The sequence below is a fragment of the Anser cygnoides genome, chromosome 3 (assembly GCF_040182565.1).
Source record: "Anser cygnoides isolate HZ-2024a breed goose chromosome 3, Taihu_goose_T2T_genome, whole genome shotgun sequence".
Classification (NCBI taxonomy): domain Eukaryota; kingdom Metazoa; phylum Chordata; class Aves; order Anseriformes; family Anatidae; genus Anser; species Anser cygnoides.
Window position 1 is genome coordinate 45,771,139 of NC_089875.1, and position 13,984 is coordinate 45,785,122.

A 13,984-nucleotide genomic window follows, 5' to 3' on the forward strand; every position below is an offset into this window, starting at 1 on the left:
GGCTCGCGGGGTCTCCGCACCGGCCCCGCCGCCTCCCCCTCTCCCCGCTCGCCCCGGGGGGCCCGTCCCGCCTCTCGCACCGCCCCTGCGCAGGGCGGTCGCGGGGCGGCGCGGGGCAAGGGGCCGGGCCCGCCGCCGCCTCGCAGGTAGGCGAGAGCGGGCGGCCCGGCGGGGAGGGGGCGGCGGGGGGCGGATAGGGGGCGAGGGGGGGCCGTGTCACCGCCGCCGAGCAGCGAGCCGGGGGCGCGCCCCGGCGCCGCTGATTGACAGCGGGGCCCGGCCCGCAGCCCATAAAGGCGGCGGCGCGGGGCGCGGGGCCGCGGAGGGACGTGCGACGGCGGCTGGGCTTTGCGATCCGCTCCGCGCCCCGCTCCGCACCCCGCTCCGCCGGCGTCGCCCCCGGAGCAGGCAGAGCCTCCTCGCCCCGTCGGCTCCCCCCATGCCAGGTGAGGCGATGGGCGCCGTGCCCCTCCGAGGAGCACCCCCGGGGGCTGCTCCGGTGGGCTTCGCCCTGGGCTACGGAGCCTGGAGGTGGGGGATGAGGCGACCCGACCTGGGACAGGGACAGGGACAAGGACAGGGGCGTCTGGGCATTGCCCCACGGGGAGGTGCTGGGCGTGAGGGGTGCTGCAGGTAAAGCGCATCCCCAATGAGCGCAGCCCCGTCCGTAGTAAGAGGCGAGAAATCAGAGGAGCTGCGGGAAAAAAAGAAATGTCTGGCAGCCAAAGGTGGTATCCCCGAGTGCTTCCAAAAACGTGTGTAGCGCTGGGAGTGTTGGAGCGGGAGGTGTGTGCGGAGGAGTGAGTGTCTGCACGTCCAAGTGAGTGCCGCCTGCTCTGTGAGAGCACACGCGTGTGGAGATGCAGTTATGTGGCTTTTCGCCGTACAGCGCCGCGGGGCGAAAATAGCATCGCGTTGGAAGTCACTTTCTCCAGCTATGATTGGGTACAGAGGGTTGTAGGAATGGGTAATGATATGTGTATGAGAAGGAGGGAGGCGTTTGTGTGAAGACACTGGGAAAGGCACTGAATGAAAACTATCCCTAGTGATTAAAACTAGCATGTAGTGAGGTCCTATTGTCCTGCAAGGGTTTTCATCCGAATGAGAAATTTCAGCCTTGTGATCCAAAGTAAAGTTGCAGCTACTAATGTGCTGTATATCATGCAGTATCATCTGGTCCCTATGCCACCTGGTAAAAAGATTGTGCAAAAAAAGTGTAGTTTCTGTGTGGCTTTCTTTTATTTTTTTTTCCTAGTAGGGTCATTTAAATGAAAAGGAGCCTTACTGTAGAGTTCTTCATCCTTTCACTTGATGCCACTTTACTTTACTTCTGGCATCAGTAATGAATAAGCATGACGATAATCAAAAAAGATAGGAATTTGATTTCCTATGTGTAGTTGGGGTATATAATGAGAATTCTGCTTATGTCCTAAGGCAAATTAAAATATTTGTAGTTGAAAAAGGTTATTTCCCTAATACTTCTTTTTGGTTTATTCATAGGAGTTATGGTGCAGAGGAGTGGGCTGTTGTGGCTTGCTGTCTTGATAACCCTGTGGGTTTCCTCAGATGCTCAGGGTAAGTGCTTAGCTAGATATAGTTAACTCACAAAGCTAAAACTTGGTGTAGAAATAGTCTTACCTGACATACAGTAGGCACAGTAAACATATATGACTTTTTTAAAGTGTCTGGAATTGTAGTTGCTGGGGCTTTTTTTTTTTTTTTTTGGTAGATGCATCTAGCTACTGCTAAATGAAGATTTTCTAATTTTTTTTTCTTTAGAAATTATTGATTGAAATGTATATAATCTCAGAAGTAATTGCTATTATACTTTTCTCTGCAGTATAAATATATTGCGCAATAAACAGAATCACTTGGTATGAACTTTTTAAAAAGATGGAGTTAAAGAAATAAACTTCTACAGACCAAATATAAGTAAAATGTAATTTGGCACAGTGCCAGGCCCTCATTTACATCTGATTTCTTGTCCTGAACCTTTAAAATGCACATCTCTTGCTTCCTGTTGTCACATGGCTTCTCATCATTTGATTTTTGTTAGCTGATAGTCAAAATACAGAAATTGGCTCAGTTTTCTTATCCATTCATATATGTAAAAATATCTACTGATTACATCGTTACTTGCATCTGTGCATAGACATACATGAACGTAGAGTTCATGAACATTATGTACAATTGTGTATTATATAATGCTATAAATTATATAGTCATGTGTTTAGTTATATGATGGCATATTGATACATACAGACATAAAAGAAGAGAGGTGTCATGTAAATGAAAATGACAGATGGAAAATATTATTCAGTTGCTTGCTAGTAAAGCAATTATGTTTGTGGAGGTAGGAGAGTACCAGGTTTGCTCTGCTGATCTTCATGTGCATCGTATAATTGCAGTTACTAAGTATAGTGTGCAGAAATGTTTCTTAAGATGATTTTTGTAGTCACATTGTCACACACTGTTAATTTTTTCAGATGGTGACAAGGAAGAGGAGAATACCTTTGATTTACTTCAAATCAGTAATATAAACCGAAAGACAGTTGGAGCAAAATTGTTTCGGGGTCCAGATCCCACTATCCCAGCATACCGTTTCATTCGGTTTGACCATATACCTCCATTTAAACCAGAGAAGTTAAAAAAGATTGTCAAACTCATACGGCAAAATGAGGGCTTTATCCTTTCAGCCACCCTGAGACAGGACAGGCAATCTAGAGGCACCATCCTTGCCTTAGAGGGTCCTGGCATCAGTGAGAGGCAGTTTGAGATAATTTCCAATGGCCGAGCCAACACCCTGGACCTCATCTATTGGGTGGATGGCTTCCAGAACGTGATTTCCCTGGAAGACGTGGACCTTGCTGACTCGCAATGGAAGAACCTCACTGTGCAAGTGGCAGGGGAGAACTACAACCTCTATGTTGGCTGTGACCTTATTGACAGCTTCATTCTGGAGGAGCCTTTCTATGAACAGCTGAAAGCAGAGAGCAGCAGAATGTATGTGGCAAAAGGGTCCATTCGGGAGAATCACTTCAGGGTAGGTAACTCGGAGGTCTCTGGTGAGGTAACGTATCTGCAGAGAGTTTCTGAAGATGCAATAGGTGCATTTTTTTTCTCACAATGTCCGTTGGATTTGACGAGGTCACAGGTTTTCCCAAGCGTTTCTCCAAAATGTGTTTTTATTCATTGCTGGATCCATATTGCATGAATTTGGGAGTTCTTGAAAGCAAAAGGACTGGTAAAGGACTGATAAAGTCTAAGGTCGGGAGAAGTGCACACAAATCTTCTTTGTTTTCCAGATGTAAGGCTTCTGAATGTCACATTTTTTTTTGTGGTGATTTTGCAGAACTCTGGAAATAGCTTGAAGACCTATTTTTTGGTTGAAGTATTTCTGTTCAGTTCACAGAACCTGTTGATATTTGTTCAATTTTATTTGAAAAAGATAGAGGAAGAAAAGAATTTTTAATTGAGTTGAAGGGTGTGATGTTGGACCATACCCTAACAGAATATCTTGATTTGCCAATTTGAATAAATAACCTTTCATTTCAATTAAAAAAAAAAAAAGGAAAAAAATCAGAACAAAATGTTTTGATCAGTCTTGTTAAAGATTTTTTTTCTTTTCTTGTGGAAAGCATTTTGCTTCTCTTTTGTTTTAAAACAAAGCAATTACAAACTTTCTGGTTTTCCTATTAAATGAAAATGATTTCCTGTCCATAAAATGATGTGATCTGGTCCATGTACTCTAAGGATAGCTTCTTTTCACTTACAGTTGAAATCAAACTTGAACTCATGGCTTCAAAAATTTGTAAAGCCCTTTATTTTCTCATCCTATTATGCCATCTAGTTTTCAGTCAGAGGATGACATGCTGGAGAGTGGTTCCATGTGTTGACTAGTTTTGGCAGGAAGGTCAGAAGTTGTTGCCCACGGCCTCTCCATTCCTGCCTCCATGACTAAGTTGTGCTGATGGAACTAGTTTTGGAACTGTACAGTTCAGTTGGCCACTGAAATAAGAAATAGTCTCAAAAAAGAAAGGAATTAGTTTAAAAATAGATTAAGTGAAACATACTGGTCTGTTTTTATAGTGTCGTCTCAGGGTAGTGTCAGTGCAATTGAAGAGTGCATGGGAATGACTGGTTAAGGATGGAGGTGCAATGGGGCAGGAGCTTCTAAAGTTGGCTTTGACCTCATGGCCAATGCGTCATAGAACTACAATCTATTACTGTTTTATTATGACCTATTTCAGAAAATACCTAATTTTGTTGCTTAAAGTATTGAAATTGTATATAACAGAACCATCAATACATTTTTTAATGTCTAGTAGATTGTTTTATTTTCATATTTACCAGTCAGCTAAATCCAGTCAGTAGCACGGGGTTGAGACAGATTAGTTATTGGTTAATTCCAAATTGATCTAACTGTTTTTTTATTTATTTTTTATTATTACTACAGGGTCTCTTGCAAAATATTCAGTTAATCTTTGATACTTCAATAGAGGATGTTCTGCGTAAAAAAGGATGCCAGAGGAGCCAGTCAAGTAAGGCTTTTCTTCCCCCATTAATATTGTTCAGTTGACTTTGAAAATGAGAATTGCCAATATTGATTTATTATATTAAAGCCATGCAACAGATCCCTTGGAAATTGTAGAGGATTCTTATTTGGTGATGAAAAAGGAAGCAAGTTGCTTTTTGGTGGTGAAAGGAGCATGCTTGTTAGCTGTCTTGAGATAGCATTCCTTCTCTCCAGCCTACATCTTTAGTTCATGCTGCTGGTTTGTAACTCTGAGTCTCTGTTTCGAAGCAGGGAGAAAAGCTGTCAAGAAAAAGAAAGAAATAGAAATAGAAGTAAAAATGTATATGTATGAAAATATCTATCTTCTTCCATGAGGAAAACTCTGATGCTTTGAGCACAAGACTAAGAACATTTTCTGAATTCTGCTCCTGATTCTCAATGGGTCCATGAGCAAATCTCAGGGACGCGTCTTAAAAACACAGAGTTACTCAACAATGAGTTTCTCGAATGAAATAGGCTTTGGGTTTGAATCCCAGAAGGGTGTTAACGAAAACAATGAAAGCAAAATAAGAAACTATGGAAGGCATGTGTGTGACAGGCTGCCGTGGATTCTTGTTAGTCCTGTACGTGCTGACCTCACCAGGAGGGGAGCCCTCTGTGCGTGGGAGTAGATTGGATTCCTCATGACAGAGTAATGAAAATTTGTCAAGTATGCACTAAGGTTTTGCAGTAGAGCTCATGGGAGGTGCTAGTTTACTTTCCGGCGTTTGTAACTGGCAGGAGCTCAGTCAAGACTCAAAGACAATTGATTCCATAAGAACATGGTGTTTGCACAAGGCAGTCAGGACTTGGGGATTTTATTTGAAACTCTTACCATCTGAAATGCCATTATTTCTGTCATTTTGCCAAGACATATGACATTGAGCAAGTCAGTTAAGCAGACAATGCTCAACTTTTTTCCTTGCTTTTACATACCCCGAAAGTTAAGCAGTATCAGGTCTTAACTTCTTCAAAGGCAGACAGAGTTCTGAGATTTTACAATGAGAAGTCTCTAAGATACATAAATATGCATGTATATATATATATGTATGTATATGTACAAAAAATTAAGTGAGCTTGCTGGTTGGTTTTTAAATCTTGATAAAGGATATTGGTTGGTTATCCCGTACATTCCAGAGGTGTGCCTTGCTGCAGGACCTCAGACACAAGTGTGATGATGTGTTAGAAACGAGTCTTGTGGGCTAGAATGGAAGTGGCCTTAGATGGCACAAGTAAGAAAACAAGCCCTCATTTGTTGATTATCATGTATCCCAGCCACACTGTTTTCTGTACTCAGAAACTACAAACAGCACAGAACTACTGATTACTGGTTTTCAGCTTTGTTGGTGGAAGAAAATGCTTGAGATCAGAACTGTTGTGGGAGAATAGAACATTTATTTAGGTCCAACTGTAATCTAAATAAGACATGGTTTCAGGAAGGATTCCGTTCAGCTACCCTGCTTCATTTGCCAGGGGAAGCAATATTCCCAGAAACTGAGGTAGAATGTAGAGGGCATATTCAGTGGTCAGAGACAGAACCGTGTCATTATTCAAGATACTGGGCTCCCTAGGTGTAAATAGATTTAACCAGCAAAACAAATGAAAGAGGGTGTCTTCAAATCATTTATATTACTATTGGTTGATTACCACAAAGGAAATGTTTTGAAATATCACCAAGTAAAAATGGAATATTTTAGTACAGTATTTCTACTATAAAGAGGAAGCCAATGGGAGTCTAAAGGGATAATTGAGTTTTGCATACTGTTACATACCTACTTTAGCCGCCATAACCAGCAGCATCGTTTTTAATGCATATTTTGTCATGTTTGTCAACTACCAAATTTTCAGGTCTGATAAATTACACAGATTTTGGTTTTATCCTTCCTGGGAAATACTTAGCGAATGATTTCATACACAGTATTTTGACTTTTATTTTACAATACCAAGAGAACACTACAAGATGGAAATTGCTTGTCTAATGGCAGAAGAGGGCTAATGGCATGCTGTTGTTGGAGGCTGTCAGAATGACCTGAGAATTTTCTTACGTGCATGACTGGGATTTTCTGGCATTGCCTATCCAGGTTAATTATCACAGATGAAAAGCCATGGGCAATATGCTACTGAGCACAGAATACATAGGTATTTTCCCATTTTCCTCGCCTGCCCGTTGAGCTGAGGTACAGGCGCTAAGGTGACAACTTACATGAGAGTGTCCCACATGGCAGACATTACCAGTGAATTGCCCTCAGCAGCGAGGGCACAAAAATCCTGCTGCTTTTTCAGAACCAGGACTGTGTTTCCCTTCTGTACCTTATTGCAGTATGAGAAGGTGAGGTATAATGAAATGGTAGCTTGAGACTACAGTTGAGTTGAGGGTAGGAAAGTATCTCTGTAGTGTGGTGGTTGCAAATATTTTAAGCAGGTCTTACACACAGTGCTGAGTAGGAGAGATGACAAAAACATGCCTAAGTAGACACATCAGTAAAATCCCTTCTCCAGCTAGATCAACAGAATGAGATTTGCGTATGTGAAGGGATGCACATTCTGCTGTTCTGGTTTCTCATTTTAAGGTAATCATGTGCTCCTTAGGAAATTAGCAGGAAGCCAGCAGCAGAGAACTGATTTTGCAGTGATCCCCAGGCATCTTCTTTCAGTCGCTGCCAAGTACCACTAGGAAGTGTGGATTTAGCTCTTCTAACATCGTTTTGGTTTATGTTTCCTGCTGAGATTGCAGCTTTATTAATGTCCTTAGAATGTTCCGGTCAAGGCACACTCCATGTTGGCTTGAAAAATATGAAATTAATGACCTGAGAAGTGCTATGGGGGAATCTGAGAAACCTGGTGTTTCAGTGTGGTAGGAAAATTGCATTCTTTCCAGGGAATCAAAAAGCAGTTGAAATAAACAGTTATGACACAGAGAAGTCTGATCCGTTATGTGGTGTATCGGTTTTCTTCCATCCTGTAAGTGAAGATAAGGCAATTATATAAATCCTGGAACACTGCAAACAATTTGTTGTCGACGGTGGCTAGCAGCAGATACTCCATACCTAGTAATAGAAAATCACATCAAACTAAATATCTTAAATACAGTTGAGAAGCAATTATTTAATGTCATCTTATGGGTTGGTTCTTTGTTCTTTTTTTTTTTTTTAGACTTCTAAGTGAATAGAGAATAGAGAATAATTCTGCTCCCATTTTCATTGCCTGTACATTTAACTCTAGCGCTTCATGTACGATCAAGCATGAAATCAAGCCATAAAATTTTTTTTTAGCATTGCCACCTTCCATGGCTTGTCTACAGTGACTGGTATTGGGGTGTTCAGAAGGATATGTTTTATGACTCACATTCCTCTGCTGATTTCTTCTTTTTACACTGCTATATGCTTTGCTTCTCTCTTTCACTTGGTAACCTCAAGTTATTACAGCACTTCTAAATCTGGTAAACAAATCTTTACTGAGTGATGGGACAGTATGGATTTCTATGTAGCTGGTAATAAAGTTGAATGTGCCATTGAGTCCTTACAGAAAGTTTTCATGGAAGCTGTAGAATATTTACCTGGTGAAGATTTAAATGCTTAATAGAAGCCAGATTATTTTATGTAGTTATGAGTGTTTTATATCTTTTATTTTTTAATTACTGCTGATGCTGTCTGTTACATTCTTTTTCAAGAGTTTGCTATAGACAGGGAGGTCTTTTAAACTCTGATATTAGAACATGTTCAGTTCTCCCTCTGTAATGCACGAGAAGTTCCATTTTAATTAAGTTTTGCCTGATGGAGGAGTGGTTGGAGCGACAAATCAACCTGATCTTAGCTTGATCTCCGTTTCAGTTCAGAATTAAACTAACAATATAACAGCTCCTCTGAGTTTGACACCAGGCAGTGAAACATAAGCAGCCCAGAGGTTGGTTATATATTGCATATTGGTCCAAGTAAACACGGGCTATATGGGCAGAACAATGCCAACGACTTGCTGCGAGGAGGCTTCTATTGTGTCTTTTTCTCTCATTGAGAAAACACGATAGGTCATGAAAAAATAAGAAACCTTTCATGACTCTGAGTGGATGAAATGGATTTGATTTTCTGTTACTATGTCCTTTTCGCTTTCTTCATAAATGAACGTGTTGCAGTGCCAACAGTGTTTTAAAGCGAGCACTGTGCAAGACAGAGCTTGACTTTTAATTTTGAAAAGGGAAAGACGATTATTGGAACCAGCTGACATCTCACCCTTCTCTTTTATTCAGGGTATAATATAACATGAAGCTGTTCCAAAAGAGCTGTGTTTAAACTCTACCCATGGGTGCCAATCTGTGATTTCAGCAGGAATCTGTAGTCTGTGGAAGAACTTTTTATATGCAACTCTTCTTTTTCCCTCTCTTGCTACCAGCTGAAGTGAACACCATCAACGAGAGCACTGAAATACTTCACTTGAGCCCTGCTGTCACAACCGAGTATGTGGGTGAAAAACCAGAGAAGAAGGCTGAGTTCTGTGACCGCTCCTGTGAAGAGCTGGGAACAATGTTCACTGAGCTCACTGGCCTGCGCATTGTGGTGAATAACTTAGCTGATAATCTCCAAAAAGTGGTAAGTACCTGCAAGGCTGAAGAACTGAAAGAGGTCTGTTTTTTGGGGCTCTTTCCTTTCTCTTCCCCCTGGCGCTTTGATTCATAGATGGCGAGGCTAATAGAGGTTTCTATGACCCACATTTTCAAAGTGACTAGTAAGGTAGTTCTTGAGTATGGCTCTTTAATGAAGGCTTGGTTTTCACTGACTGGGTTTAAAAGAACACATACACATGCACTCACACACAGAAGAAATCAAACCTTTAAAAGATATTGCAAGTTTGGAAATTGAAAGCTAGCAAACTATACCTTATCTGTATACCGTTAAAGCAATGTTACCATGCTTATACATTTCTGAATGCATCAACAAGTATGCAAAAGGTACCAAAACTGTAAGTATATGAGATATTTGTAGTAAGTGAGATGGCAATGTTTTACTGAAGTGTGCAAATCTTATTCTGGATAAGTTGATCTTTTCTGAAAGAAGTTTATTAATATTCCATATGTCTCAAGAGTAAAATCTTCCCATGTAAAGGAAGAAAAACTCCTGAGAACAGATTTCCCCTGCTACTGGATGAGTGTAGTTGTGCTATTAGCGAAAAATTAATACACAGTATTGCAGTACCTGAGGTCATCATCTTTATGTACATATGTAAAAGTATAGATTTTTTTATGGAAAATTTAAATCCAGTAGTGTTTCTCAGTTTTGCCTTGTTTAAAATTATTTGCTTACAAAGTGCACTAACTTTTTCATTTGCTTCATCTTCTAGTCTGAAGAGAACCAAATTATGTGGGAATTGATTGGGCCTAACAAAACACTCAAGAACCAGTCTGTTTGCTGGCAGGATGGCCGTGTCTTTGCAGATAATGAAAGCTGGATTGTAGATAGCTGCACGAAGTGCACCTGCAAGGTAAGGTTTGGGAGATATTCTTCTCTGCAGAAACAAACAGCAGGTTTAATCTAGCTCGACTGTCCAGGTCTGGTCACATTTACTGAGAGCTTGGCCTAGACTTAGGAAACTTTTTCAAGAAAAAAAGTCCCCATGTCCGTGGCATTTAGAACAAATCAAAGAACTTCTATACATAAAACCTTCCCCAGAAAAAAAAACAGCTTTATTTGCTTCTCTATGTGAGTGTAAGTCAGTATGTTGTTTTCTTTGCCTGTAGGATTCTAAAATTGTATGCCATCAAATAACCTGCCCACCAGTCTCATGTGCTGATCCATCTTTTATTGAAGGTGAATGCTGCCCGGTCTGCTCACACTGTAAGTATTTAGCCAACGAAAGAGATACTTTTTGTCAGTTTTTAAAACACTACTAGTGGTTGGAGAGGTCACAACAAGAGGTAAAGCAAGTAAGAAGAAATAAAAAACTTATTTGTATGAAAGGATCATATGAAATAACTTTGCTGCTCAAAGTTACCTTCTGGAGGAGTTGTGCTTTCTTCACTAATTATATTGGTTGCTTAGAAGTAAGCTGGTAACTTGCATAGCTAAGTTGGACACTAGAGGTTAGATGCATATTCCTCCCCAGTCATATTTTCAAAGGTTAGGCATTCTGGTTTTTATTTGTTTGCAACACTATGTACTGTTGTTCCTATTCCATACTGCCTAATTAAAACAGACTAGCATAAGTTAGGACATCTTTTTGCCTTCTTTTGTTATATGGAACAGGTTGACAAGGTTAATTTAAGACAGAATTGCAGGCTGTGGCCTGGGCTTTAGAGTGATAGTTCTAGTAATTTTACTACGTCTTCTTTACTTACCAAGTCTTTACTAAGTCTTTTACTAGGACTTCAGTGTGAGTTCAGTACTCTTCACTCTGTACAGATCAGATCTATTACAGAAGAAAACATCTCTACTTCAGTTGGTTAGATGTTCTAAATAAAAACGCATTGGAATAAACTAAGAGTTTTTTACCTATTCAGAGTATAGAGCACATTCTTTCAATACGCTCTTGATCATGTTCATGGTAGTGTTGTGTTCAGAGGTGTGCATCATACTGATCTGTACGCTGAAGTCAAAGGCATATGGGAATTGAGTGTTTGTCTCAGTGCATTCTAGAAGTAAGATGTCCTTCTTCAAGGGGTCGGTGCCTTGTGCAAGTGCACTGCACACAGGGAGGTTCAGGATCTAATCTGGGCTAACCTCTCATTTTCTTAAACCACATTTCCATAACTTCAGTGGTAGCTCAAATTAGAAAGAGATCTAAAGGAGAAAGCATGTATTATACAGAGAAAGGGAAGTGAAAATCTTCCAAGTGCGGTAATAGAAACAACTTTTAATGCTAAGCACTTTTTTGTATCTTTTGCTTGCCAGCTGATGACAGTGAGGAAGGCTGGTCACCCTGGTCAGACTGGACAAAGTGCTCAGTTACCTGTGGCTCTGGGACTCAGATGCGAGGAAGGTCATGTGATGTCACCAGGAGTGCTTGTACAGGCCCACACATCCAAACAAGGATGTGTAGCTTCAAGAAATGTGACCATCGGAGTAAGTAATAAAATTTCTCCCCTTTTTTAAAGTTTCTTTTGACTTCTCTAAGGAAAAATAAGCTTAGTCTGGATTTTCTGTGAACACTTATTATTCATAACGGTTGGCATATGAACACTCATATGTATAATTAAAGTAGCTATCGTTACATTCTTTATGTCTCCCCTTTCAAATATTCCTCCTTTTACTATCAACGTAGTATCTATGTGTATTCTGGGCACTCTCTTAAATAAAAAGATGGTACGTCATCTTTCCTTACACATTACAAACTGGAGTCTCTTCTTTGAAGACAGCATGGAGATAGCACTCAGTTCATCTTTGCAATACCTGGGGTCCTAGGTTTGATCTGCCATTCCTTCATGATTATTGGCCCATTTTAGTCGCTTTGTAGTGTTTAGGAATTGGGTATTAAAAGGATCATACTCTTCCCTCAGAACTGTAGTTCATATTGTTGCAGATAGCCTCTATATCCAAGCTACTGGAGTACCTGAGGCTGTTGCTGAAGCTGCTAATTGTTCAAATATGCATTTTAAATATTAGTTCCATTAGAACGAGTTTATTTTTAAGTAAAATGTTTAACATTCACTTTAGTGCTATACTGATTGTTGAGACTCTTAAGAAAGCTGTACTTGAATGACCAATCTGAAATGCTGGACTTTGTAAGTGACAGTGGTAGGAAAGAGACACGATGTGCATCAGCTGTGGTGAGGGGCTTATTAGAAGGTTAAGTTTACAAGTGCGTTTGTATTACTGCTGCAGGTGGGCTATTTCCTTGAATTTTGCTCTTTTCTCTGGCAGTACGTCAAGATGGTGGCTGGAGTCACTGGTCTCCCTGGTCTTCCTGTTCAGTTACCTGTGGAGTAGGAAATATCACTCGCATCCGCCTCTGCAATTCCCCTATCCCCCAGATGGGTGGGAAAAACTGTGTGGGAAATGGGCGTGAAACAGAGAAATGTGAAAAGGTTCCATGCCCAGGTAAGTCTGTGGCCTTAAATAAAAGATGACTGTTGTGGTTTAACCGGGCTGGCAGCTAAACACCACACAGCCGTTTGCTCACCCTCCCCCCTCCCTCTCTGGGATGGGGGAGAGAAACGGGAAAGTGAAGCCGGTGAGTTGAGATAAAGACAGTTTATTATGACAGGAATATAATAATAACAATAATAATAATAGTGATAATGATAATAGTATTAATAATAATAATGTGTAAGAAACAAGTGATGCACAATGCAATTGCTCACCACCCGCTGACCGATGCCCAGCCTATCACCGAGCAGCCGGCGCCCCACCCCGGCCAGCCACCCCTATATATTGTTTAGCATGACGTCAGATGGTATGGAATACCCCTTTGGCCAGTTTGGGTCAGCTGTCCTGGGTCTGTCCCCTCCCAGCTCCTGCTGCACCCCTAGCCTGCTCGCTGGCAGGACAGAGCGAGAAGCTGAAAAGTCCTTGGCCTGGTGTAAACACTGCTCTGCAACAATTAAAACATCAGCATGTTATCAGCGCTCTTCTCATCCTAATCCAAAACACAGCACCCTACCAGCTACTATGAGGAAAATTAACTCTGTCCTAACTGGAACCAGGACAATGACTCAATAGTGTTGTTCAAGAAGTCGAACTTCTTCTCTTTATACAGCTCTAGATTATAGTGAATTTCTATGACAGAGAATATCATTTGTAGTTTAGGGGTTAAATAACTCTTATTTGCTCTGAGATTCTGAGTTTTAGCATCATTTTCAGCAAGTAGTGGTCACAGAGGTTCTGGAGGAATCAGGAGTCAAGAAGTGGGGATGTCTGTTACAGGCTTGCCACTGACTTTCTGTGTAACCTCTTGATATTCACAACAGTTCTCCATGGCTGTAGTTACCATCTTGCTAATCTGCCTCACAGTGTTTTTAGAATGAACATAAGGATGCAGTCTGAAGTTTTATAAGCCTCCCAAGTTAGTATTTGGCTTTAAACATTAACAGTTTGAGAAGTTCATTTTATAGTTTATTTATTGGTGCATAGTAAACATATAAATATTTTCTATCTAATAGGAAGCTTGTACTGTACATATTAGGAATAGACATATAATCCACAGTAGCCAGGCTTCTTTGAATGCATGCATATATATTTTATATATATGGAACACATTTATTTCATATTACAACTCTTTGTTCTTCATCTACATGTTCTAACCTCTTTAGAGATTGCTTTTCATGCCTCTCTTTTTCTTTCCTTTCATATGATTTTTCCTCCTTTTTTCACTCCCTCTTCTTTCCATGCTTTCCATTCTACTTATGGGATATGAGCCTGAATTTCATACTAATATTAACCCAATATTACTTAAAGAGCTATTTTTTTACCTGCGTGTGCACGCAAAGCTAGCAATATTGACAAG

The 13,984-nt window shown here is 40.8% G+C and overlaps 1 protein-coding gene across 1 annotated transcript in view; it reads left to right on the plus strand.

Moving 5' to 3' along the window:
- Nucleotides 1-203: 203 nt before the first annotated feature.
- The window catches only part of THBS2 (thrombospondin 2), a 33,600-nt gene continuing 19,819 nt past the window's right edge, over nucleotides 204-13,984 (plus strand). Inside the window, exons 1-9 of the mRNA XM_066994080.1 lie at nucleotides 204-446; nucleotides 1,501-1,575; nucleotides 2,487-3,043; nucleotides 4,457-4,541; nucleotides 8,942-9,138; nucleotides 9,887-10,027; nucleotides 10,284-10,380; nucleotides 11,434-11,604; nucleotides 12,403-12,579. Coding sequence (XP_066850181.1) covers nucleotides 440-446; nucleotides 1,501-1,575; nucleotides 2,487-3,043; nucleotides 4,457-4,541; nucleotides 8,942-9,138; nucleotides 9,887-10,027; nucleotides 10,284-10,380; nucleotides 11,434-11,604; nucleotides 12,403-12,579 — 1,507 coding nt within the window. The 5' untranslated portion in view covers nucleotides 204-439. The remainder of the gene's footprint in view (nucleotides 447-1,500; nucleotides 1,576-2,486; nucleotides 3,044-4,456; nucleotides 4,542-8,941; nucleotides 9,139-9,886; nucleotides 10,028-10,283; nucleotides 10,381-11,433; nucleotides 11,605-12,402; nucleotides 12,580-13,984) is intronic.